This window comes from Panthera tigris, chromosome D4 (assembly GCF_018350195.1).
Source record: "Panthera tigris isolate Pti1 chromosome D4, P.tigris_Pti1_mat1.1, whole genome shotgun sequence".
Classification (NCBI taxonomy): domain Eukaryota; kingdom Metazoa; phylum Chordata; class Mammalia; order Carnivora; family Felidae; genus Panthera; species Panthera tigris.
Genome location: NC_056672.1, coordinates 54,816,937 through 54,842,914, shown reverse-complemented (window position 1 = coordinate 54,842,914; position 25,978 = coordinate 54,816,937). Strand labels below are relative to the sequence as shown.

Below are 25,978 nucleotides of genomic sequence, written 5' to 3'. Positions count from 1 at the left end.
GACTGATCAGGGTTGGGCAAGTTGGGTTGAATATCATGATAGCCCTCAGCCACATGTAGCTATTTAAATGTAAGTTAAAAAAGAATCTAAGAAATTGAGGTTTTCTGTCACACTAGCTACATTTTGGATGCTTGATTGTCACATGGTGGCTACATTATTGGACAACATAGGTGTACAACCCTTCCATCATTGTAAAAAATTCTACTGGACATCACTGTTCTACACTCTCAGATTGCTGGGCTTGCATGGCCTATCAGATCACTTGGTTCCTTAAGATATAACTAGATTTTTTTTTTCCTGACTAGTCCCGACAACTCTGGAATGAAAAGTAGGGAGTTGGAAAATAGAGAATTAGGATTTATCCACATAGATGTGAGGATGGGATTGCCCAAGGAGAGGAGCAAAGGATGGCTTAAGAGGAGCCAGAGCAGAGGAAAGAGAAGGAAGGCGAGAGAACCTGGATAGGATTATTGTCTGGTCATTTACTTGCAAGTATGTACTGTGTTCTTGTATGTCAAGTATTAAGTGCTGGGGACATATTGGTAAGCAAAAAATGGACTTCTGCTGTTTTAGAGCTTGCACTTTATGGAGTTTTAATGTATGGACTATATTGAGATTCAGGAGCGCCTATCATGCATTCCCCATATTCTAAAATGCTTCATTCCTAGAAAATGGATCCTAAGACTAAAATGGGCTAAAAAGTTGGTCAAGGTTAGTTGCATAAGCATTGTGGAGTCACTGCTTTAGCTTCTCAAGAATTTGTAAATAGAAACATCATAACTTGAGAACTTTGACAAGAATGAGTGTGTGTGGAGGGCAGGAGGGGTAGTTTCTATTATCCTGCAACAGCCAGCCATGCTCTCAGCTGCCCATCAGATTCTTTCCTGTCCCTGCTCTCAAACTGTGCTCTCTTCACATTTCTTTTGTTATTACTGTGAGTTGTCAGTCACCACGTGACTACTTTCTCAAAGCCTGATGAAGACATACTTCATTTCTCAGTCCACTTCCTGCTCATTCATCAGTTTCCAGTAAGTGCAAACAGATGTGCCTCTGAATACATATCATTTAAAAATGGAACGTGCCTATAGCACCATCATCACTTGAGGCTCCAGGTTGAGGATTTTAGGTTTACAACTGACTCTTCATGCCTTGCATCCACCCCTTCACGAAGACCTGCTGAACTTTTGGACTTCACTTTTGTCCACATTATGTTGACTGCCTCCTGACTAATCTCAGACTCTCGACTTCTCCACTCCAGCCTGCCCACGCCCAGCTGTCGTTTCACTTTGCCATGCAGCTCATTAACCTGGCAGTTGTCTCTTCTTGATTGTCAGATCTAAACTTTTCAGCATAGTGTTCAATACCTTTGCCATTTTTGATGACTCTGGAGCAGCTCCCCTGGGTCAGCCAACAGGGTCTGCTTTCCACCCCTCACCCATGGCTTATTGCTGAAATTTGCCTTGTCACTTGTGCCTTTAAAAATGGAATATACCCTCTCACTTATTTTCCTTATCAGTCTTCTTGGCCTTTTCATTTGGGTGGTTTCCAAAACCTTTTTTGACTGATCCAATATCTGTGACTTTGCACCTCCTCAGCAATCATTTGTTCGCCCTGCTTTGCATTATCCTTTGCAGATGGTAATGAAACTTTGACTTTCAAAAATCTTGTTTCTTTTCTCTTCCCTTCGGACACAAAGCTTGTGCAGAGTGCCTGATAAGTGCTGCCTTGCCTGCAGGGCACATTTCTCAAAGAGAGGGTATTAGAGGCTTGAGCAGTAAGCTTCTGGAGTCGGGGGAGGTATCCCAAAGATCCTAGTCCTGTCCCTATCCATAGTTCCCTGCTCTACCTCTCTGGGTGATCTCATGCTCTCTTTGCCTCACCTTCTCTGACATGTTGATGCTTCTCAAATACATACAGTCAGTCCATTCCTTCCCTGAGCTTTCTACCCATATATCCTACCTTGACCTGTGGATCTTTCACAGGCAATGTAATCTAATTGTGTTTCAGTCTGAAAGCATCCCTTCTTCGTCTGCCATTTAACTTCAAATTATGTCTCCTTGTGTATTGCTCATTTTAGTCAATGGCTATTTCCAAATTCAAAGTCTTGGTTTGTGTCTCCCTCTACTCCTTTGTCATTCCCCAAATACACTCAGTAGTTAAATCTACCTTCACAGTTTCTTCTGGATCTTCTTCCTCTCCATTGTCTTTGTTCAGGCCTTTGTTCAGGCCTCATCTCTCTCCCAAATTTCTTGGCTCTTTCCCTTCTACTGATACTCTCCATGGCCATACAGGTTGTTTTCAAAAGAAAACCGGCACCTTCTCTATTGTGCAGGTTGTGTATAGCACAAAGGTGCCACATTCACTCTTTAGACGTAGGTTTGTGTATTTATTATGACAATCTTCTGGTAGATGGCAGTAAAATGTATTGTTCTAATATTGGTATGTTACGACGATTAAGGAAAGGAAAAAAATTTTTTTAAATGTTTTATTTATTTTTGAGAGAGGGCAGAGAGAGAGGGCAGAGGGGCTCCAAAGCAGGCTCTCTGGGTGTGTGTGCTGATAGTGGAGATCCAGATGTAGGGCTCGAACTTATGAACCCACAAGGGCTCAGGCCAAAGTCAGATGCTTAACTGACGGAGCCACCCAGGTACCCCAAGGAAAGGAAACCTTCTAATCCGCATAAAGATGCCTCTGGACTGAAGAACATCCTCTGTTCTGATGTCCTTAATTCTCTGCCAGGCAAACTCCTTCTCATGCCTTGAAAACTCAGCATAAATATCCTTTCCTCGTTAAGCCATTTTTGATACTCTCCACAAGAGTTGGTTGTTTCTTTCCCTGGGCAAATGCCATATTTGGTTACTCCCTTATAATGCTTATCACATCATATTGTAATAATTGACATATGAGTCTATCTACCCCACTATACTCCAGGCCTCTCAAGGATAGAGACAATGTTTAATTATTCTTTTATCCTCACCATGTAGCCTAATGGCCAGCACATAGAGTATATCAGTAAACATAAATATTTGATTGCTTCGCATGATTTAGGCACAGAGGGAAGTACATACATTATCTTATTTAATTCTCACGACAGCCTCATGAGTCCTGTCATTATCACGTTTTACAAGTGAGAAAATTGAGACCTAGGTGAAGTCACTGGCCTCAAGATGAATAGCTGGTAGCTGGCATGTGTGGTGGTGCTGGGGTGTGCTAATTTTTCCAGTGATTCTCTTCTGTTTTGTTTCTCAGAGTAATGATGCGGGTGTGCTGGTTGGTGAGACAGGATAGCCGGCACCAGCGAATCAGACTTCCACATTTGGAGGCAGTGGTGGTTGGGCGTGGCCCAGAGACCAAGATCATTGACAAGAAATGTTCTCGACAGCAAGGTAATTGGTCATAGCAATGTGCAGTACTGTGTTTTGTTCCTTAGGATAATGATAACCAAGGATGCACATTTCCTGGAAGCTATTGATAGAAACCTTTTGTCTGCCATAAACAAAACTCAGGAACTGAGCTCTCTTAGCCAACATCAGGGCCCCATTCACCCCTGATTCCACCCTCTGGAAGCGGTTAATATTCAGTGTTGGGAGCAGGCAGGTTCCATCCTGTTAGTATGGTGGAACTGAATCCCGCACCCTACTTTGCCTGGGGAGATTCCCATTGGGCAGTGAGACAGTTGCATTCTGGGATCTCCAGCCTGAAACCATGTCTGAGAAGTGATGGGATACTTCCATCCTTTATATAATGCCTCACACGGAGGGTGTCGTCTTTATAAGACTATGGCATCCAGCTCTTGAGATGTCTTTCCTAGGATTTAATGAAATGAAGGTCCTTAGGAAAAAGCTGTACCGTGTACTTATTTGTTCCATGTAAACTCTTGATCTGTTCACTGCAACCAGGCCTTCCGCCTGCAGTGTGTTCCTCAGAACAGGGTTTCTCAGTGCTTGGAGTCTGCAATAGTGATTTTGGTTTTTCCCACAAGAGTTAATCTAAGTGAGGGGTGGGGGGAAAGCCATGCTTGAGCTGGCTGGGTCCAAGACAGAAGGAGACACTGCTTCTCACTCTCTGTCCCCTTCTTACAACAGCAACTGGAGCAATGTATATGTTAGCCTGTCTACTGCCTGTCCTCCCTGAAGAGCAGCTGTGGTGTCTCTGCACCTTGTCTCACTCACAAGTGTTTGATGTTACTTCTTCCCACATATGCTCAGACTGTTCTGTCCCTGCAGTCCTCTTTCTAGAATATTCTCTGCACTCTGCCTACCCAAGGCCAGCTGAACTTCTGTTTTCCAATAATGTATCTTTTACCTTTCTTTATTGAAGGCATCTGATAGTTTTATTAAATAATGGAAGCCTGATTTAACAATGATCCAAGAGCTTATGAAACAACTGGGTCCCTTCCCTGACTGCAGAGTCTGTGATCCTGAGTGGGCCAAGGACTCTGGAATAGGGATTGTGGGGATTCTGTAAACCTGCCTCATAGGAATGTTAGCAGTAGCTAAAGGAGTATGTATGCTGTTGGAAATTTTATGGAAGGATTTGGAGCCCAGCCACTTCCATAATAGGTGATTTTGCTCATGGGCCTTTGAGGAAACCCCTGTCAAGTTGCCTCCTGGAATGAGGCTTCATTGTCCTGTAGGAAGAACAGGAGCATGTGCTTGCTTCTTGGTGGCCTTTAGATTGAACTTTTTTCAATCTCTTTCAGTACAGTTGAAAGCAGAGTGTAACAAAGGATATGTCAAGGTAAAGCAGGTATGTGTGTTTCTAATTTGGATTTCCATTTTATACTTGATGATTTTCTTATGCTGTCTGTACCAACCTGTGAAAGCTTCTCTGTCATGTGTGGAAGTGATGGGGTAATAGAAGTGAACCTTAAGCATGGTATCTGGCACACAGTAAGTGGTTAGCATAGCAGTGGCTATGGTATTATTGCTAGCATTGTAATTATTTTCTGATTTTTCTATAGGTAGGGGTCAATCCCACCAGCATTGATTCAGTCATAATTGGGAAGGACCAAGAGGTGAAGCTGCAGCCTGGCCAGGTTCTCCACATGGTGAATGAACTTTATCCATATATTGTAGAATTTGAGGAAGAGGCAGAGAGCCCTGGCCTGGAAACACACAGGAAGAGAAAGAGGTCAGGCAACAATGATTCTATAGAAAGGGGTGCTGCCCAGGAAGCTGACTCCCATACAGGACTGGAACCTGGGAGTGACCCTGGCCAATGCTCTGTGCCCTCAAAGAAGGAGAAAGATGCATCTACCAAAAAGGTGAGGGTGGTGTGCCTGATAGATGACATGGAGATTAAATGAGATATAATGACTGCTTGATTGTTTTGTACACTGTAAAGCTCAAATACTCGTAAGGGGTTATTAACCATGACAAGGGTTATTAACCATGATGAAAGAGTCACTTGTTTGTGTCACCAATCACTTGGGTGAATGTCCCTTTATGTACATTTTTCTTGAAGTCCTGAGGTAAGCCACCCGAAGGTAGGGAGGTAATGGCGGTGTACTGCTAAAGTGGGTCAGTCATATGTGTATCTGCAGAGGGTTAGCATTGGAACGCTGTTCATAGATCATCTGATTCACATCCTGATGTCAAAGTGGAAATGTAGTTAGGCTGTAGATGGGGTGCGAGAGGGCAAAGAAGATGCAGTTCACACTCTGGCATTTCCAGCTTTCATCTAGACACACAGCTCTCACTACTGTATAGGAAGAAATGGAAATGGTTTATGGTTATAAAGGGAAAAGATTGAGTAAAGGGGATATAGTTGAGTTCTTTTTTTTTTTTTTTTTTTTTTTGAATGTTTATTTTTGAGAGAGAGTAAGAGTGAGCAGGCGCGGGCAGGGGAGGGGCAGAGAGAGGACAGAGGATCCAAAATGGGCTCTGTGCTGATAGCAGAGAGCCCGATGTGGGGCTTGAATTCACGAACCACGAGATTATGACCTGAGCTGAAGTTGGACACTTGACCGACTGAGCTACCTAGGTGCCCCAGATATAGTTTAAATCTTAAAAATGAATTTTATTACTTGGGATGCCTGAGTGGCTCAGTCAGTCAGGCTCAGAGCCTGGAGCCTGTTTTGGTTCTGTGTCTCCCTCTCTCTCTGCCCCTCCCCCACTCGTGCTCTGTCTCAAAAATAAATAAACATTAAATAAATAAATTCAGTAACCTTTTGAGAGAGGGTTAAAAAAAATGAATCATTACTAAGTTTGGTTGCACTTTGCTGACACATACAATATTAACTAATGCCAAATACAGCTACTGACATTTGCAATTTACATTGCCCCTTTTTGTTTCAGGAATCATTGGGCCACTGGAGTCAAGGCTTAAAAATTTCTATGCAGGATCCCAAAATGCAGGTCAGAATAAAATTTTGGCATTGAAATGTATTACATGTCTTTTAAGTGACTACTCCACAGAGTGAGGATAAATGAAAGCAAAGGAGATCAATCCTTCTGAATGAGGTTTGTTTTATTGGTCTACTTGGTGAGAACAAGTGGCTTTTCCCATCGTCAGTAAGTTAGCAACTGGAATTCTTTGGAGAGAAGCTAAGTTCTTCAACTGAAGATCTCCTCTTCCTTATTCCTCCTAAACTTCTGGGTGCTATTAAGGGAAGTTGAGTTAACCTTTGTGGGGTTTTTTTCACGGGAGTGTCAGGTAATGTATTGTGACTGCAGTTGCTGGGCTGCCCCGGGATTAATAGTCAGGTGTCATCCTGGGAGGAGTCTGTGAGTTCTTAAGTTACATTCTGGGGTGACAAGGGGCCAGATCTGATAGGGCGTCTTGGAACACATGATTGTGTCACATGGTCTGCTGTGTTAGAGTGGAGAAGGGTGCCTTTGAATTTATGCCTGCAGGGATTTTACATCCAATCCATAGGAACTATTTTGTACTGTGAATTTCCTGCGTATTCTCTGTAGTGTAGTGCTTGAAAACACAGGCTCTGGAGTCAACTAGATCTGGTTTGAAATCCTAGACTTCCCACTTAGTAATGATGTGACTTTGTGCAAGACACTCATCTGAGTCTCTGCTGTCATCTGACAAAATTGGGATACTGACACCTTTTGCGTAAGATTGTGTTGGGAATGAAGTGAGTTAGTGAATATGACAGTACCTGACACACAGAACATGTGTGGTAGATATCTGTTTCCTTCTCTTGTGCCCCATCCTAGGTTTACAAAGATGAGCAGGTGGTGGTGATTAAGGATAAATACCCCAAGGCTCGTCACCACTGGCTGGTCTTACCATGGGCTTCCATTTCCAGTCTGAAGGCTGTGACCAGGGAACATCTTGAGCTCCTTAAACACATGCACACTGTGGGGGAAAAGATGATTACAGATTTTGCTGGGTCCAGCAAACTCCGCTTCCGATTGGGTTACCATGCCATTCCCAGCATGAGGTAAGTGTTGTGGGTAGTGCTAGTGTATTCTGGTTCTAAGTGGACAGATGGATTCAGCTTGGGTGTGCTGATAGTCTCAAGGCCAAGGGGAGTAGGGTGGGATGTTTCCAAGGAAGGTGGGCTGAAACTTCCACCCTTCTCCCTGATTTGCCTGTGACTTTTATTAGATTTTTCAGAAGCATCTATAACTCCTTAGTGATTAAGGACCATTGCTCTGGAGGAGACAAACATCACTGACTTTTGTCATGATAGCTCAGTAGATCTAAGATTTAAAATAAAATGAGAGAAAAATGCAGAACCTGTTCAAAGAACTCAACCAAGGCAGATCTCCATAGTTGTTGTTGTTGTTGTTGTTTTTTTTTAAATATTTATTTTTGAGAGAGACTGAGTGTGAGCAGGGAGGGGCAGAGAGAGAGGGAGATACAGAATCTGAATCAGGCTCTAGGCTCTGAGCTGTAAGCACAGAGCCCAACATGGAGCTCAAACTCATGAATTCAAAGATCGTGATCTGAGTTGAAGTCGGACTTAACCAACCTGAGCCACCCAGGCACCCCTCCAGTTCTTCTGAGCTAAGCAACAAGATAAGCAGATTAATTGGATTTCGCAGTTTTTATCTTGTATTTGTTCATTTGTTTTTTCGTGATAAAATACACGTAACAAAGTTTACCACTTTAACCATTTTTTTAAAAAACTTTATTTAGGGGTGCCTGGGTGGCTCAGTCGGTTGGGCGGCCGACTTCAGCTCAGGTCATGATCTCGCTGTCCATGAGTTCGAGCCCCGCGTCGGGCTCTGTGCTGACCGCGCAGAGCCTGGAGCCTGTTTCGGATTCTGTGTCTCCCTCTCTCTCTGACCCTCCCCCGTTCATGCTCTGTCTCTCTCTCTCTCAAAAATAAATAAACGTTAAAAAAATAAAAATAAAAAAAATAAAAAACTTTATTTAAATCCAAGTTAGCACAGTGTAATAATGACTTCAGGAGTAGGATTTTAACCATTTTTAAGTGTACAGTTTATTGGCATTAAGTATATTTACATTGTTGTGCAGTCATCACCATCATTTTTCTAGGACCTTTTTCATCTTCCCAAACTACCTCCCATTCCCCTCTACAGTCCCTGGTAGTTACCATTCTGCTTTCGGTTTCTAATAATTTGACTGCTCTAGGTGATTCATGGAAGTGGAATCCTACAGAAACTCTTTTTGTGATTAGCTTATTTCACTTAGAATAATGTCTTCAAAGTTCATGTATGTGGTAGCGTGTATCAGAATTTGTTTTGGTTATTTTTTTTTTTTTTAACTACCCAACAACATTCTTCACATTTTATTTAGATAATTATGACTTAAATTATGGGTGACTTTAACCAAATGAAATTTTTGTGCCATATTTTTTCCCCATCAGTACTCTTCCTTTTTTTTTTTTTTTTTTTTTTTAAGTTTATTCATTTATTTTGAGAGACGGTGAGAGAGCACATGAGCGAAGGAGGGGTAGAGAGAGATAGACAGAGAGAGAGAATCCTAAGCAGCCCAAGCAGGCTCTGCACTGCCAGGACATGAACCACAATATCATGGCCTGAGTCAAAACCAAGAGTTAGACACTCAACCAACTGAGCCACCCAGGCGTCCCAGTACTCTTTCTTTAAAGTTGAGGCTTAGCTTACATGCAACAAACTGCATCAGATTTATAGTTTGGTCAGTTTTGACAAACATATACGTCCTGTAACTATCACTCTGATTAAGATACAGAACATTTCTGTCATATCCCAGAAAGTTCCCTTGTGCTCCTTTCCAGTTAGTCCTTTCCTCAACCCTCGTGTTGTTCTGATTTCTTTCCACATAGGTTAGTTTTGCTTGTTCTAGAACTTCATATAAATGGAATCATATAATGTGTCTGACCTTTTTTAGTCAGCATTGTGATTTTGAGATTCATGTATATTGTCTTGTATATCATGGACATACTTCATGTTTTTGCTCTTGGGTAAATACCTACAAGTGAAGTTGCTAGGTCTAAGGGTAGATGTATGTTGTACTCAGTTAAAAAAATGCAGTTGACCCTTGAGGCGCCTGGGTGGCTCAGTCAGTTAAGTGTCGGACTTTGGCTCAGGTCATGATCTTGCGGTCAGTGAGTTCGAGCCCCATGACAGGCTCTGTGCTGAGCCTGGAGCCTGCTTCAGGTTCTGTGTCTCCCTCTCCCTCTCTGCTCCTCCCCTGCTTATACTCTCTCTCTCTCTCTCTCTCTCTCAAAAATAAATAAACATTAAAAAAATGTTTTTAAAAATGCAGTTGACCCTTGAACAACATAGATTCGAATTGTGCAGGTCTACCTATATGCAGATTTTTTTTTTAGTATAGTAAAATACTATAAAAGTATTTCTTTTTGTTGTGAGTTTAATAGCTTCTTTTCTCTGGCTTGCTTTAGTGTAAGACTTCAGTATATAATACAACATACAAAATAATGTGTTAATGGACTGTTTATGTTATTGGTGAGGCTTCTGGTCAACAGTAGGATATTAGTAGTTTTTGGGAAGCCAAATGTTACACTTTTGGATTTTTGATAGTGTGGGGGGTCAGTTCAAGGATCAACTGTATATGTTTAATAAGGTTTATTGTTAGAACCTTACTAAAAAATTTAGGACAAAAGTCACCCATAATCATAATTCTGTTTCTCCAGTGCTGTGCAGCCTGTGGCTAACAGAGCCCTTGACTGTAGAGCACTTTTCACATAGTAATCATGGTGTCCATACCTTCATCATATAACAAATGCTGTTGTGCTAAGAATGCTAAAAAAAGCTATGGCAGGTGTGGGTGGGAAGCAAAATGAGCAGTAAGTAAAGTTGCTGCTTACATATCCTTTTAAGATCCCTGTAATTTTGAATAAACACTGTGGAAAGGAAAAGGTAACAAATTTTTTTATTGTAAAAAATTTAGAAAATATAAAAAATAAAGTATGAAGCAGAACAAAGATCTTCCATAACATCACCACTAATTGAGCCCTAGACCTTACTTGAATTTCACTTTTTTTTTTTTATGTTTTTCTGCTCCAGGATGCAGTCCAGGATCCTGTGTTGCATTTATTTATTTATTGTCTTTCCTTAGTTTCGCCTAATCTGTGACACTTCCTCCTCCTTTCCTGGTTTTCATGACCCTGACACTTTTGATGAATACTGGTTGGTTTTATAGCATGTCTCTCATTTTGGGCTTGTCTGTTACTTTTTCCTGTTTAGGTTGAGGTTATACTTTTTTTCTTCTTTTTTTTTCTCCTCCTTTCAAAACACCAGAGATGATGTTGGGTCCCTCTAAGTGTATCATATCAAGGAGTGCATAATGCTGAGATGGCTTTTTACTCATGATATTAACCTTGATCACTTTGTTATGGTGATGTCTGCCAGGGTTCTCTCTTGAGTTACTGTTTTCCCTTTGTAATTGATGAATATCCTGAATAGTTTGGAACTGTGCTGCTATCCTGTTTGTCCTCAAACTTTTACCCAGTGGTTTTAGGATTTATTGGTAGGTCCTGCCTGCAACAGTTATTACTGTGGTGTTTATCTTGCTGATTTAGCTTATCATGTCGGGGTCACCAGTTGTGGGTTTGGCTTTTGGCTTTGTCCAGCAAAGCTGAGGACAGCAGAAAGGATTACTTAAGACTCCAAAAGTCAAGAGACGTGAAAGGGAGGCTAAGGGAAGGCACCCCAAGCTGCTCTCAAGCTCCCGTATTTATTAGGCATACATTATAGGGAAATCACTGTGCAATATGAAAATTGGCACGTAGGTGCCAGTAAGAATGTCTAGAAAAGCGTGCAAAAAAACAAGGTATTCCCCAGACTGCAAAAGAGCAGATGCCGGAAAGCAGGGTGGTGAACAAGATAAGATATTCCGTAGATAACATGGTCTAAGGAATTCATGAGCACACGCAACCCTAAATACACGTTAACTAGATACTGGTCAGCTGTTTTCAGCAGAGCCAGAAAGCAGTGTAATGCATTCCCTATAATCTCCTTAACCAGGACAGAGCTATTTGATTTCCCACATTACCTAATGGTGCTTTTATGTTTCCGTCATTCTCTTTAATTTATTTATTAGAATTCTTCTGTATGGAAGAGCTGTCCTTTCTCCCCCATTATGTATCTATTCAGTTATTTATCAGTAAGGACTCATGGATGTTTATTTTATTCTATAGGTTTTAATTTGTCACTCATTTTATTTCTCAAATTGTTCTGGCTTTGGTCCTTGGAAGCTCCTTTACGTTGGGTCCTGTATCATTTTGATATGGCCCTAACATTTTTTGAGCACTTCTTTATTTTCTGGAGCAAGATGTTCCAGGTTCATCTTATATTTTTTTCTGTTCTAGCCCTGGAAGGAACCTTTTATTTTATTTAGTTCTTTTATTGGATAATGATATTTATAAACCAAGACATGCATACTAAGTTTCTATATTGAGAGAAGTGGTTGATTCCAGAGTGCCTTTGCTCCTAGGTCCTCTAAGCAGATAGAGCCTGGAAATACATGCATGAATCCTAACCCACACAGACATTCTCTTTCTTCCTTCCTCTCTTTCTTTCTTTCTTTCTTTCTTTCTTTCTTTCTTTCTTTCTTTCTTTCTTTCTCTACTTGTGTATGTGTATGGAAAAGCAAAAATTTATACTAATACCTCTCGCTCTAGTTCAACTCTGCAAGGTTCATTCTTGTCTCCCCCTTTCTTTTGTTGTAATTTCTTTGTCCAACAGTGAAAAATCTGGCTCTCATTAGATATCATAAATTCGCTTACCTGTTCGATCTTAGTGTACACATAAAATAGTTACAGAATTGCTAACCCACACCCCTGTGAGAAACACATTTACTCATTAGGGCACAGTATTTGTATACAGCTTTTTTTTATCTTTACGGTATCCAAACTACTGTTGTTCAAAGTTCACTTGGCAAGTTATTTTTTTCCTGACCCCCTTCAGTGTGGTTCCCTTATTTGTTTGTAATACTGTTAGGTTTGTTACTGCCTATATTCCATTTTGAATTCCTGCATGTATTGGTTGGTTTTGATTATTTATTGCGGGGATAGGAATATTACTGATTCTAAGAGTCAAAGCTATACAAAAAGGCATCTTACTTGGTTTAATAAGTCCAAAAGAGAACTCTTGATTTTCTTCCTCAAACCTGCTTTTCTTTTAAGCTTTCCCATCTCTGTAAGTGGCACCTCCCCCAAACCATATCCAATCCTTCCACATTAGGGAGTCCTACTGGTTCGAGTGCAAAATGTATTCCTAATACTACAGCTCTAATCTAAGGTGTGTTTATTTCTAGCTTCGACTTCTGCAGTAGCTTGCTAACTTGTCTCTGTATCCATCGTTATCCTCTTTATAGTTCCTTCTCTGCAGGCCAGCCAGAGTGATCTTTTAAAAGTGCAAATCAGAGACCATGTAAGCAGAATACAGTGCAGACCCCTTGTCAACCTATAAGACTCTTTATGTTCTGGCCCCTACCTCCCTGGCTCCAGCCATTCCAGATGTATTTATCACCTTTCTGTTCCTCAGTTGCACGAAGTTCTTTCTCATCTCAGGGCCTCTGCACTTGGCCTCCCCACTCCCTGAAACACTCTTTCCCCAGATCTTTGCTTGCCTAATTGCTTTCTCAGACCAAATCACTGCCTGGGAGGGGCCTTCCCTGAACACTCTTGGCTAGATGAAGCGGTAACCTCTACTCCCTGAGCACTCTGTGTCCCATTTCCCTGGCTTATTTTTTTCTTAGTGTTAATGGTTTGAATTTTCCTTGTTTATGTGTTTACTTATTTTTTATTTGTCTTCATTATTAGAATATAATTTCTGTAAGGGCAGAGGCCTTTCTCATTTTGTTCACTGATAAATTCCCAGTGCTAGAATAATCCTTGGCCCTTTAACAAGCATTACATATTCTTCAGTGAATGGGTGAATGAATTGGATTAAATGGAAACACTAGCAATATTTTATATACCTGTACTTTTACTGTTTGTCATTTTGATTAAGCCATAGTTTTTAATGGATTTAATGGTCTTTTTTTTTCCCCCCCTCTCACCTAGCCATGTACATCTTCATGTGATCAGCCAGGATTTTGATTCTCCTTGCCTCAAAAACAAAAAACATTGGAATTCTTTCAATACAGAATACTTCATAGAATCGCAAGGTAAACAGTGTTGTTTAGTTTTCACGTTTGTTTCATTTTCTCACCTGTTCTTATATTTGCTTTAGTTGTTTTCCTAGATAATAACCTGGCCTCGAAAGCCCATGTACAGCTTTGTGTTCCCTCTAAAGATTCACCCATTAAAATAAACTGGATTATTTGGGTTCAGTAGGATTGCCACTTTGCTGTGAGCAGCCTTCTTGGTGGGGTTAGAGGGTAGAGATCTAGAAAGCTGTTATGTCAGAGTCAGAAAGGTACGTTTTGTTCTAACAACAGGGGCCTTAAAGGTTGTCCTGAGAATTATTGGAGTTCATAGACATGAAAGCTCTTAACAGTTGTCTCTTCTGCCATCAGCTGGGTAGGGGCTTGGGGGCTGCCTCATGTGAGGAGTGGTTGATTAACAGGGGAAGGCTGTGTATATATAGAAGGAAGCATTTCCCAGGGTATGTACTGTGGAACTTCAGTATGCTGGGATGTTAATGATGGCAGCTACCACTGACCAAGGGCTAACCAAGGGTAAAGCACTATGATACAAGCTTTTGATGTAATAATATGGATTCCTTACAGTGTGTCCTGAAGGAATGTAATTACCTCAAAAACAGATTGCTCAGATTTAGAATCTGATTCCCAGCAGTGAGTTTAACCTCAAGTTTACTAGCTTTAGGATACCTGGCATATTTTTATGTGGAGTCAGAGTTTCTTTTCTGGGGGGGTATCTTGTATTGGATTTCTAGAGTAGCTGGGCTCTGAACTTTTTTCCTTTGCCTGCAGCTGTGATAGAGATGGTACAGACCGCTGGCAGAGTGAGTGTCCGAGATGGGATGCCTGAGCTCTTGAAGCTGCCCCTCCGTTGTCACGAGTGCCAGCAGCTGCTGCCTTCCATTCCTCAGCTGAAAGAGCATCTCAGGAGACACTGGCCAAAGTGATTCTGTGGAGCCTGAACTTTTGCAGCAGGTGTGGCTGATTGTTTAGAGCAAATTTCTGGCACCTGTTCTGGATTGCTTGTGAACTTTTATTTCTTGAATTAAAACATGCAGCTTCCCCCCCCCAAACAAAGCTTCTTCTGTTCCTGAGTGGCTCCAATATGGGATGACCTGAAATAGTTCAAGAATTAGGAATTTGGGGTTGTTTTGGATGTGTTCTCTGGTGATGGTGGCTGGGACAGGCCTGAGCCCTGATCTCCAGGATCCATGTCAGGTCTGACTCACGGGGAGCAAAGCCATGTTCACACTGACCTAATGCAAGATATGGAATCAGAGAGCAGGCTATATATTTCTGTTCTGTACATTTAATCCTTCCTCCCCAGAGGAAGAGCAGCTCAAGAGGTCTGGTATTTAGCTTAAAGGTACTAATTGGTCTTGTTCTCTGATCTTAATCTGTTCTGTAATATTCTTTCTCTTACCTTTCTTTTTTAACTTAATTTAATTTACTTATTTATTTGCTTATTTATTTGGTTTTAAATCTTCAGGGTTTTTTCTTTTTTTTTTTAAATTTTCATCCAAATTAGTTAGCATATAGTGCAACAATGATTTCAGGAGTAGTGCCCCTTAGTGCCCCTTACACATTTAGCTCATCCTCCCTCCCACAACTCCTCCAGTAACCCTCTGTTCTCCATATTTAAGAGTCTCTTATGTTTTGTCCCCCTCCCTGTTTTTATGTTATTTTTGCTTTCTTTCCCTTATGTTCATCTGTGTCTTAAAGTCCTCATATGAGTGAAGTCCTATGATATTTGTCTTTCTCTGACTCTTTCCTTTCTTCATGGAGAAATTAGTTTCTTCTGTTCCTTTCATTCCTTTCTATCCAAAACCATCCATGCTTCCTTCTCAGAAAGTGTCTCACCAGTACTTATTCACTCTGAGCAAATAGGCTTGGTGAGGGGGTGGAGAGATGGGTTTTTTCCCCTAATATCAGGGGTTCCTGGCTGATGAGGAAATACTCGGCCAAATGTTTGTTCATCAGGGTTCAGCTGTCAAGCCTTCTTGCTGGCCTGCTTGGATCTTTTGTCTGAAAATAAAGTTATTTGTTTGGGGCAGCTCTCTTAGGTAGTTGAAAATTATTGGGAGTTCAGGTAATAGTCACAAACTCCGTTCTGATGCATGTAGAGATCATCGTTAACTGAAAAGTTGCATAGAACCCCATAGCTTCATTTTTTACTCAGAACAAATTTGGATGTCACTGTTGGAGCAAATCTGTTTTTGGATAATGTCAGAACTAAAGGTAAAAGGAAATCTAAAATGTTGCTTTTGATTGCATTTGTGATCCGTTTGAGGATGTGGCTCTTTTTGCTCTTGAGTTTGTTAAAAAAATAAAAGAATACCCTTAATAATAACTTCTCTCTGGAGAAAACCAATTTGTGGAGACCGTATCTGACCTCAATCTTTCATAAACAAACAGAATGCTACAGTGGTTTTTTGGTTGAGCATGGGTATAGTCATATAGTCCTAAATAGTAGTAATTAATGATTATAGCAGCTAACATTTGTTCAACTCCTGTGCATCTAGGCATTATTCTAATACTTTTTTCAGATTATCCCATTTCTCACTGTATGTAATTCTGTGGGGTAGGTATTCTTGTTATGACCCTTTAAAGGGGAAGAATTTAATAATCTGTAAAGGACCCTGGGCTTCAAAGTTGGTTTTGGTTCTGGGGCATCAAACTCATTTTCCCTATTAGTTGAAGAATATAAATGTATTACTAACCAGTAGGGACCATAGACTCATAGGGGCATTGGGTCTGTGCTGACCAAAAGCTCTTCGTGGCATTTTATCATTGATTTCTCTGAGGACAGTCAGTTCCTCTAAAGCCCCTTTTCCACATCTGATGCCTTAAAGCCCCTAGAAACTGTTTCTAAAGGTACACTCCATGGATACCTGAGATCAGAATTGCTAGTGTCCTTCTACAACATGTAAACACTTGGGCTTTATCTCAAAACCACTGAATCACAATCCTTTGGGCCTAGGAATCTGTATTATAAAACATTCAGGATGACCGTTTTCATACTAAAGTCTGAGAACCACAATATAAATGAAGTCTGGGCTTCAAAGCACTTTGCATTTCTGAAAGTTCCAGATTAGACTGTCCCCTGCCAGGATACACACACAGTTTCCTGGTTGGTTTTCTGGGCTAGTTGCAGGCCTTCCTTCCCTCTGCATGGTCAATTTTATTTCAGGACCTAGGGAGACTTTGGGCATTAGATAAGGGAGAATGACTACTTATAGGGACCAGCCCTTTGTTTCTGCAGGATTTGGGGGAGGCCCCCTGGCCCCATGTTTTGTTTTTGTTTGTTTTTTTTTTTTAATTTTTAAAATTTATTTAGAGAGAGAGCAGGGCAGGTATAGAGGGAGAGGGAGAGAGAAAGAATCCCAAGCAGGGCTGCACTGACAGTGTGGAGCTCGATTTGAGGCTCAAACTCATGAACCTGAGTTCATGACCTGAAGTGAAATCAAGCCACTCAGGCGCCCCTGGCTCCAAGCTTTTTGGGACCAGGCCTGGTGCTGATGACTTCCTTTTCTTTTTTCTTTTTTAAAATATTTATTTATTTTGAGAGAGAGAGGGAAAGATCATGTGCTCACATGAGGGGGGAAGGGCAGAGAGAGAAGGAGAGAGAGAAGCCCATGCATGAGATCATGAGACCCAATCATGAGATCATGACCTGACCCAAAATCAAGAGTTGGGTGCTTAACCAACTAAGCCACCTATGCACCCCAACTGTTTCTTTTCAATGGCTCCCATCCCTTCCTGCTCAGACATCAGTCACAAAGGCTTGGTCTGGGACCTGTGATGAACTCAGCTAACCTTAGGCTCAGAGCCTATATATTTTTCCTCTTCTGGGTCTGTCTGAGATATCTAGGTACAAATGGTCCTTTCCAGGACCGGACCATACTTGAGATGGTCCACTAAGAGTCCTTGCAGGTTCAGGGATGCTTCCTGGAGTCTGGCATCTGGTAATCAGTCACATACACTGGATATGGCTGGATGTCAGAGATTCAGCATTGATCTCTGTCAGAATTGGCCTAACTGCCTCTCTCTGTCCCAGTAGCTACAACTTGGAGATCTCCACAGAGCTCTGAAGATTCTTCCATAGACTAGATTAAAAAAAAAAAATATGATGAAGGCCATGAAGCTCACTCCCTAGAATAATGTGTACACATTTTATGTACCCTTAAAGTGCTTCCATGGACTCCCTAAGGGGTCTGTGAACCCCAACTTAACCTCTGCTCTGAAGGAAAAAGTCACCACTTTGCATGGGAGCTTAGGAGGTATCTGGGATCCCCTCCTATGGAGGTGTCTGGAGATCCCAGACACCTCCTATGGAGGACTAGGGGGAGAGACCTTATCTCCAGGATATCCCTGAGATGCTCTCCTTTGGTGTCATTGCTCCTTCCTCAGCCCTTTGGTGCATGCACATCCTGGGGTCTTCTGACTAGAGATGGAATTCAGGCCCAGGAGCTGCTCGCTCTAGTTTAGCCACCACATTCAGGCAGGAATCTTGGGAAATGGAGAAATCTTCAGCAGGTCTGAGGGGTTCAGGAACCCTGACTGGCCGACTTATCATGAGCTATCTAAAAGGCAGTGAATCTACATTACTAAAACCAGTCATCTGCATAAATAGATCAGCTATATCATGAATGTATCCCAGGATAGTGGGAATGGCAGTATCTCTTGGGTACAGTATGTTAACAGTACAGACTGTGCTGGATTCAGTAAGTAATCTCTGACTAAGGCAGAGATTTCGATGAGGCCTCAGCCAATGTACTTGGGAATTGCAGAACATTTAACTGAACTTCAGATAAGGTGCCCAGTGAACTTTTTAAAAATAGGTATTGCCAAAACAGTTAATTTTCTACCTAATCAACAATGTTATATAGTTTAGCATGTTGATATTAAAATCACAATGAGAATGGTAAGAAACTGCAACCAAGGAGAGACTATATCACAGTGTATGTGATATATGATGATATATGTGATACATGTGAGATATAATGAGGGAAATGTTGAAGAGTGAGGTGACCACCTTTACATTCTTTGTTTAGCCAGGCTACCCTATGACCTTGAACAACAGAAGTTTTAGAAGAACAAATGAGAAAATGAGGAGTCAGAAAAAGGACATGAAATATTGAGGTATATAGGTCCCATGCCACCCCCTCTCCCAAGTGGGCTATTGTTACATGATCACTAGAAAAAATGGTCTTACTTTGCCTATTTATCCCAGACTTATTACTGTGTTGTAGTTGGGTGGAGTCTTCTCAAGGAACAGGGAATAGTGGCATGAAAAAATAGGACAAATGCACATGACTCACATTTGTGACTCTAAGTTGTATTTCCTCCATTAGGGACTATCCTCTTACCTTAGCCCCGTCATACCTAGGCAAGGCAGCTGTTTTATTAAAATAAAATGGTTGAATATGGTTACTTCAACTCTAGCCAAGAAACCAGATTTAAAATGGAGTTCCTTTGTTGCTTAAAGAGAAGGTAGATATGATGACAGAGCTGAACTGGAAACCTGAAACTGAACAAGTGAATGCTTTATATGAGAACATGAAGAGTAGACCTTAAATAGTTTATGACAAATCTTAAGTCAGAGCTGGGGAAAAGGGCTCTCAAATTCCATTAGAATCTCTGAATGGGAGTAATCTACTCTTAATATCTTAATTTCTTAACTTTGTCTTTTCTTCTTCCTTTCTTTTTAAAAATTTTTAACAAACAAACTCTACCATAAAGGAATGGGTTTTGAGTTTTAGAGTCTACTAATGATTAGTGTTCTCATGTGTTATTAGCATTATTTAGGCCATTGTTGAATGACTCATCAAATCAGAGATACACTCAAGTGCCTGAGTGTTCCTTTGTCAGCAGCTGCTGTCTACCCAAACTTTAGGGAAGGGAGTGGCCAGGATGTGGGGCAGTGGGAAAGGAGTTTAGACCTCTAGGATTCTGGGCCACTCACTGTTCAACTCTTTGCCTGTTCCATTTTGCAAATTTATTTTGAGACCATCTATTTCAACTTCCTCAATTTTTAGAAGGCAGCTGGGACTTGGAGATTTAAGGGGCTCATTTAACAATTTAAACCAGATCTTGGCCTTTATTGTACTCATCTCTTTGTTCCCGGATCCTCTCAGACACTGAGATTTTTTTTTTTTTTTTTTAAGTAAACTCTGCCCCCAATGTGGGGCTTGAACTCACGACCCCAAGATCAAGAGTTGCATGCTGTACTGACTGAGCCAGCCAGGCAGCATAGACACTGATATCTTATTTGAGAATAAGGATCAGCTACTCTCCTAAGTCCCACTCACTTCTGTCCTGCCTCATAATATTTTTTTCATGTAAATGCAGAGTAGAAAAAAAAAATCACCTTAAGCTTGTATTCGAGGCTCAGCTCTGTTCTATGTTGGCTGTGTGGCACTGGGTTAGTCATTTAACCTCTCTGGCATCAATTTCACCATCTGTGAAATGGAACTAAAATATGTACCTCTCATGTTGACTGAGGATTAAACAAGCATGAACGTGGAAAGGACCTGGTAGTGGGATGGTCCAGCATTCAGTCCTAGTCTCCTCTCTGGGAGGCCGGACCCCGGTGCCAGGCTGAGACCGGGTCGAGCAATGGCTCCCTGTTGACTCAGCCAACCCGGTGGTTCCCCCTCCCATTCCCCCACTTGCAAAGGGATACGAAAGCCTTGTCAAGGCTGAGAAAGCTAATTCCTGAAGCCTGTGGTCTGTGGGTGTTGGCAGTAATGTTACCCCCCTTTTCTACCCTGGGTCAAAGAGAAACAAACAGGGGAACTGTGTTTTGCTAGCAATCTATCAACAAGGTCTTGTGACCGTTTAGAAAGTTCATAAGGTACACAGAATTAAATGTTTTGGCTGGCAGCGATCATGTGAAACCTGTTTATTCTTAGAATGACCTGATCCATAAGAGTCTTGATATAAAAGATTGTGTACAGCAACAATAAAGCCGTCACTTGGGCCATCAGCCCAGGGGACCCTCCTGTTCCCAAACTGGCTTCTCTTCTCTTTTTTTTTCTTACATTCCCCTACCCTCAGGACCCTGATCTCGGTGTTTGTTGCGCCGGTCGCAACACCTCTCCCAAACTAAACCCATCTGATCTGTGAACCCTCAGTGAATATTCTCTCAAGCAAGCTCTTTTGCACTTCGAACCTTCCAACTTCTCATATGTATGTATGTATGTATGTATATATGTATGTATTTTAAGTAGGCTTCATGCCCATCACGGAGCTCAATGCGGGGCTTCAACTCACAACCCTGAGATCAAGACCTGAGTTGAAATCACAAGTCATGCTTAACCGTCTGAACAACCCAGGTGCCCCTTGGTTTCTCATATTTAAAACCAGGGCCTTGGATTAGATTATACTTAAAGTCCCTCCCTGTAAGATACAAGTCCTCAGCTTTCAGCCTGTTAGCTCCCATTGCTCTGTCCTCTGGGTCTTTTTTCTTTTTTTTCTAAGACTGAAATTAGCCAATGAGCTTTCTAAAGCACAAGAAATTCTTTGCACTCCTGCCTTAATCTATAAAGTAAGTTTTTAAAGAAGTCTTCATTTGTCCCACTTTGTGCTGGTTCTGGACCTATCAGGGAGGCAAAGAGCATGGCTGAATCTCTAGGGGTTTAAATGACATCATTAGGCTCCCTTTTCATTTCTTAGTTCTGCTTTTTTGGGTTGACTGTCTAGGGAGCAGTAAGAACAGTTGTGGGCCTCAGAGTGAGAGAGCTCAATCCTCTCCATCCCTTACCCCTCCACATTTCTGCCAAAGCACAGAAAGGACCCTGACTTCTTTGCTTAGGTCACATACTCATCTCTAGACTAATTACTGTGTCTCTTAGGTGGGTGGCATACTCTGGCCATCTCAAGTAACAGGACTATCTTGAGGTGAGGGGTGGAGGGCCACAAGACTGTTGGCCCCACTAGAATTTCATGGACGAGGGAGAAGCAGTTTGCAAAAACAATAGTTGTTTACCACTCATGTGGACTGCACACATCATCCCCATGTGCTGGTAGCTCTTTGGTTCTGCACTGTTGCCATGGAATCTAAGACTGAAAAGGAGGCAAACAGTTCTGGACTTCTGGCAGCTCCAAGTTGAAAAGTTGACACAATCCACTGCCCCCACTATTGTCCTGTATTGTTTGCTTTGATTGGAAGAAAAACTATATCATATTTTCAGATTTAATGACTAGCTACTGGCCAAGGACCTTTTGCAGAAATTTCTCCAGAAACTATAGGGTGTACTCTTACAACGCTGGTTGGAGTTGCCAGGGTCCTTGGGCATCTCTATGTCCTGGTTCACCAGCAGACCATCAGCCTTTGCTGCTCTTTCATTGGCTGCATTCTGGAGATAGGAGCCTAGGGCCAGGGCAGAGAAGGAGGCTTTCAGCGGTGCTTAAAAAGCCAGTTGAGCAGCTGGATTCTTATCCACTATGGACAGCATTTCCATTATCATAAATATTCTCTAGGTTACTAAGTACCTAGAGAATTGCCCAGTGACTAGGGAACAGAAACTTATTTTTGCTTTCAAGAACCCAGAAAAGGGAAAATGTTCATGACAGAGCAAGGGTAGGAAGTAGGTCAAATACTAAAATGTGATCCATCTGGCTGGTCAGGCATTAGGTAGGAGACCCAAGGTTTTGGAGAGTCCCCATTAGGCACACCTATCTGAATTACCTACCTGAGAAACTGATAGACCATATGTCCCCTTAATGTGAATGACAAGAAGGTGGCCCCTGCAGGCGGGAGCTTTTAGCCCACACTCACCCCTGAAGCAGAGGCCCAGGTATGGCACAAATGCCCAATCGTATAGGGTGGGAATGTTATTCTTCACCAGGCCATGATGTTCTCTACAACATGTTACTGATGTTCCATCAAGTACCAATGAAATTCAGTGAACGTAGAACACAACGATATCCCAATAAAATTTTGTTGAGTGAATGAAACCTCATGTCATGCTTTGAAAGCAAAAAGAAAACAGAACTCTTTCTGTTACAGCTAATTTAACTGTCAAATGTGTTGTGAGGCTGTATCTTTGACTTTCAGAAACATTTTGATAAACATCCTGTTGCCATTGTTTATGGACAGCGTATCTCTTATGGATCAGAATTAGTGGAACATAAACATGTTAAGATTTTCTCATATAATGTTCCAGATAATATTTTCCTATGTAACGTTCCAGATTTCAATCTTTGCTAACAAACCAGGTGATCAGGGCTATTGGGGTTTTCCATATCTTTTCTAGGAGAAATCTGTTTTTTGGGTTACTATCTTTGGCCACCAGATGGCAGTATTTGAACAATAAATTCTTAATCTGCTTTATAATTCAAAATGGTTTTACAAAATTCTTTTATGTTTCAGAATCAATGCTTCAAAGTAAAATATGTAAGTTTTTTTTTTTTTTTAATAAGGCTTGTGTGTGTTTAACTGATCTCCTAATTAAGATAGAAGTTTGAGAGACAACCAAGGTGTTGGTAAGAATGTAAAACATGCATGATTGATGATGAGGGGAGAAGGTTTGGCTTGGAGGTTAGACTCTAACATTAACTAGAGCCACGGCTGAGGCCTGATTCTGGAATTTATCAGATGAAGGTTTTAAGGCATGTCAAATGCATGGTAGGCCTTGAAAATATGATAGCTTATTTCCTCCCATTTCTTAATTTGACCCCAGGATTAGTAACTCTTATTCTCATCACAAAGTATAACTGGGAGCAGTAGTGCTGGGAGCAGACACTTCTGGGCATATCCTTGAAAAGTGGGGTTATTTTTACATTGACGTAATTGTTGTTAAGTCTCTGGTGTTTTGATATTAGAAGAAGCACTGTCAAAGTGAGACAAATGATATACAGGGAAGGTAAAGGGGTATGTGTGCATTTTCCATGGGTTAGCTTCCCGCAAAATCTCCTTCTGATATAAGAGCTCAGCTTCATTTATATCCTCCAGCTTTTCTAAGAGTTTTGTCATCTAAGCAGGCAGAAAAATGCCCCAGCCTGAAACAGTGTCAGAATATTAGAGCTGGAAAGAATTCTACAAACTAGGACTCCTGACATTTTGAAGTAGTCACGGGTTCAGGGAATTTGGTGAAAGCTATGGACCCTCTCCATACATTTTCAAACAAATCAGTCATCGATGAATTCCTAGGGCAAAGTTCCTCAACTGGTATGTGTGTCCCTGTGTGTATGTGGAGATGTGTAAGTCACATAGGTAGGCCCTAATTATTTTGAACCATCTGGTAGGGCTTTTTTTCCAAACCACACACAGAAATTCACTCTGTGAATACCATGGAAGGGCATCTAATGCCCTTGGTGCTTTGGGTAGACAAATGTTTAATCTCTTGCCTTGAGACTCTGTTAAAACTCTTTAATCTAGTAGCCTCTGATGTCCCATTGAATGGTTTGAGACAGAATGATTGTTATAACTCCAGTGACAAACTTATGTCCTTATTAAACACTAAGAGTGCTTATATTCCCAAATTCATGCTGGGAGAAAATACACTAAAATGTTAATTAGTAGTCATTTTTGGATGGTGAGAATGTAGGTAATTTAAATTTTGTTATATTGTACAGATTTCTTTTTCTTTCTTTCTTTCTTTCTTTCTTTTTTTTTTTTTTTTTTTTTTTTAGAGAGAGAGAGAGAGAGAGAGAGAGAGAAAGAGAGGCTCAATCTCACTACTGTGAGTCTGTGACTGAGATTGTGACCTGAGCTGAAATCAGTAGTCAGACACTTAACTGACTGAGCCACCCAGGCTCCCCTATTACACAGATTTCTAATCAGGTACAATGAATATGTATTTGTGAATGTGAGAAAACCTAGATTTTATTTTATTTTATTTTATTTATTTATTTTTTTAAATTTTTTTTTAGCGTTTATTTATTTTTGAGATAGAGAGAGACAGAGCATGAATGGGGGAGGGTCAGAGAGAGGGAGACACAGAATCCGAAACAGGCTCCAGGCTCTGAGCTGTCAGCACAGAGCCCGACGCGGGGCTCGAACTCACGGACCACGAGATCATGACCTGAGCTGAAGTCGGCCGCCCAACCGACTGAGCCACCCAGGCGCCCCTAGATTTTATTTTTTAAAAAATAGATCACAGAATGTAATCCACGTTCAGTTACTTATATTAATAGCCAATAAAACAAAAAATGGCTAATAATTTTAATAAGATAAGTTCTCCAGACCTCTAGAGGCAGAAAGACATCCTGCAAGGCCAAATTTCAGGCTATAACAGATTCAGTTGGGCCTGAGGAGGACACAAGTGAAGGTAAATTCAAGTTTGGGATCCGATTTCCTTGTTACTAGATCTAGAAAAGTAGATTTGTCTGCCCCCAACCTTAATCTCTGTCTCTTTCACAGAGATATCAACTATATTTTGTTCAAAATTCTTGTCCTAGCAACTTCCTATTTGTATTTATAAATGTCTTTCAGCAGCCATTAAGGTCCCATAATTTATCTTGAGTATTATGTTGATGTGGCATGCTATATTAAGTTCCAATTTTGGACCATCGTTGAGTTCTGGGGATGACCCTCTTGGTTCCTGAGGGCTACTCTTTCAATGTTGCTTGGACGTGAGGATGTATTTTTGATGGATGGGGATGGGGGGGTGAATTCTATATATTAGTTCATGTGTGAGAGCTTTGTGGCCTGGAACCCAGACTTCTGATGTAAAGCATGAGGAGAAGAGGAGGAGCAAATGGGACCTGAAAATCAGGAGGAGAATGGTTAGGAGTTTGGCTTGCTGGATTAGTTCTAGGGTATCCTTTGTGGTAGAGAATTCCAGTAATGGGAGAGATGGAGATCTGACTTCTACATGATAACCAACCCTACATGATAAAGAGGGAGGGAGGAGAAGGATGAAAAGAGATACATGAGGTGAACATTTGGGGAAGACTTTGAGGCCTTTGGGAAGTGGGAACTTTGGAGAGGTCTAGAAAACTACAGAATATAGGAGGGGAATTTGGAGGTTTTTTCCCCCTGGGTAGAAATTGGATCTCTTCAATGGTTTTTGATAGATGTTAGCAAAGATTATATATTCTTTTTTTTTTTTTTTTGAAATTTTGGTCTCTGTTGTTCTTATTTCTCGTATCTTTATTATGTGTTTCTTGACACTTTATTATAAAGTGTCACTTTTCAGGGGCGCCTGGGTGGCTCAGTCGGTTAAGCGTCTGACTTCGGCTCAGGTCATGATCTCATGGCTTGTGAGTTCAAGCCTCGTGTCAGGCTCTGTGCTGACAGCTCAGAGCCTGGAGCCTCTTCAGATTCTGTGTCTTTCTCTCTCTGCCCCTGCCGTGCTCACACTCTGTCTCTCAAAAATAAATAAACATTAAAAAAAAAAATTAAAGTGTCACTTTTCAGAAAAGTAACTCTTGGATTTGTTACTTTCATGACTGTCTTTATAATTTGATTTTGCCCTAATTCTTTAGTCTTTATTATTTTGTCTATATTTTT

At 41.2% G+C, this 25,978-nt stretch overlaps 1 protein-coding gene across 11 annotated transcripts in view; it reads left to right on the top strand.

The window, feature by feature from the left end:
• APTX (aprataxin) overlaps window positions 1-25,978 on the top strand; it is a 75,233-nt gene that overhangs the window by 29,461 nt on the left and 19,794 nt on the right. For 4 of the 11 annotated variants that reach the window (XR_006210821.1, XR_006210822.1, XM_007076585.2 and 1 more), the window contains exons 2-8: window positions 3,250-3,386; window positions 4,703-4,749; window positions 4,964-5,266; window positions 6,300-6,359; window positions 7,173-7,399; window positions 13,439-13,542; window positions 14,311-14,493. Coding sequence is in view for 9 of the 11 variants with exons in the window: in XM_007076585.2 (XP_007076647.1) it covers window positions 3,254-3,386; window positions 4,703-4,749; window positions 4,964-5,266; window positions 6,300-6,359; window positions 7,173-7,399; window positions 13,439-13,542; window positions 14,311-14,465 (1,029 nt within the window). In the remaining 2 variants the exon portion in view is untranslated. Of the gene's footprint in view, window positions 1-3,249; window positions 3,387-4,702; window positions 4,750-4,963; window positions 5,267-6,299; window positions 6,360-7,172; window positions 7,400-13,438; window positions 13,543-14,310; window positions 15,000-25,978 lie in introns of those variants that run through there. The other 7 variants (XM_042965194.1, XM_042965193.1, XM_007076584.3 and 4 more) reach the window with 4 other exon arrangements.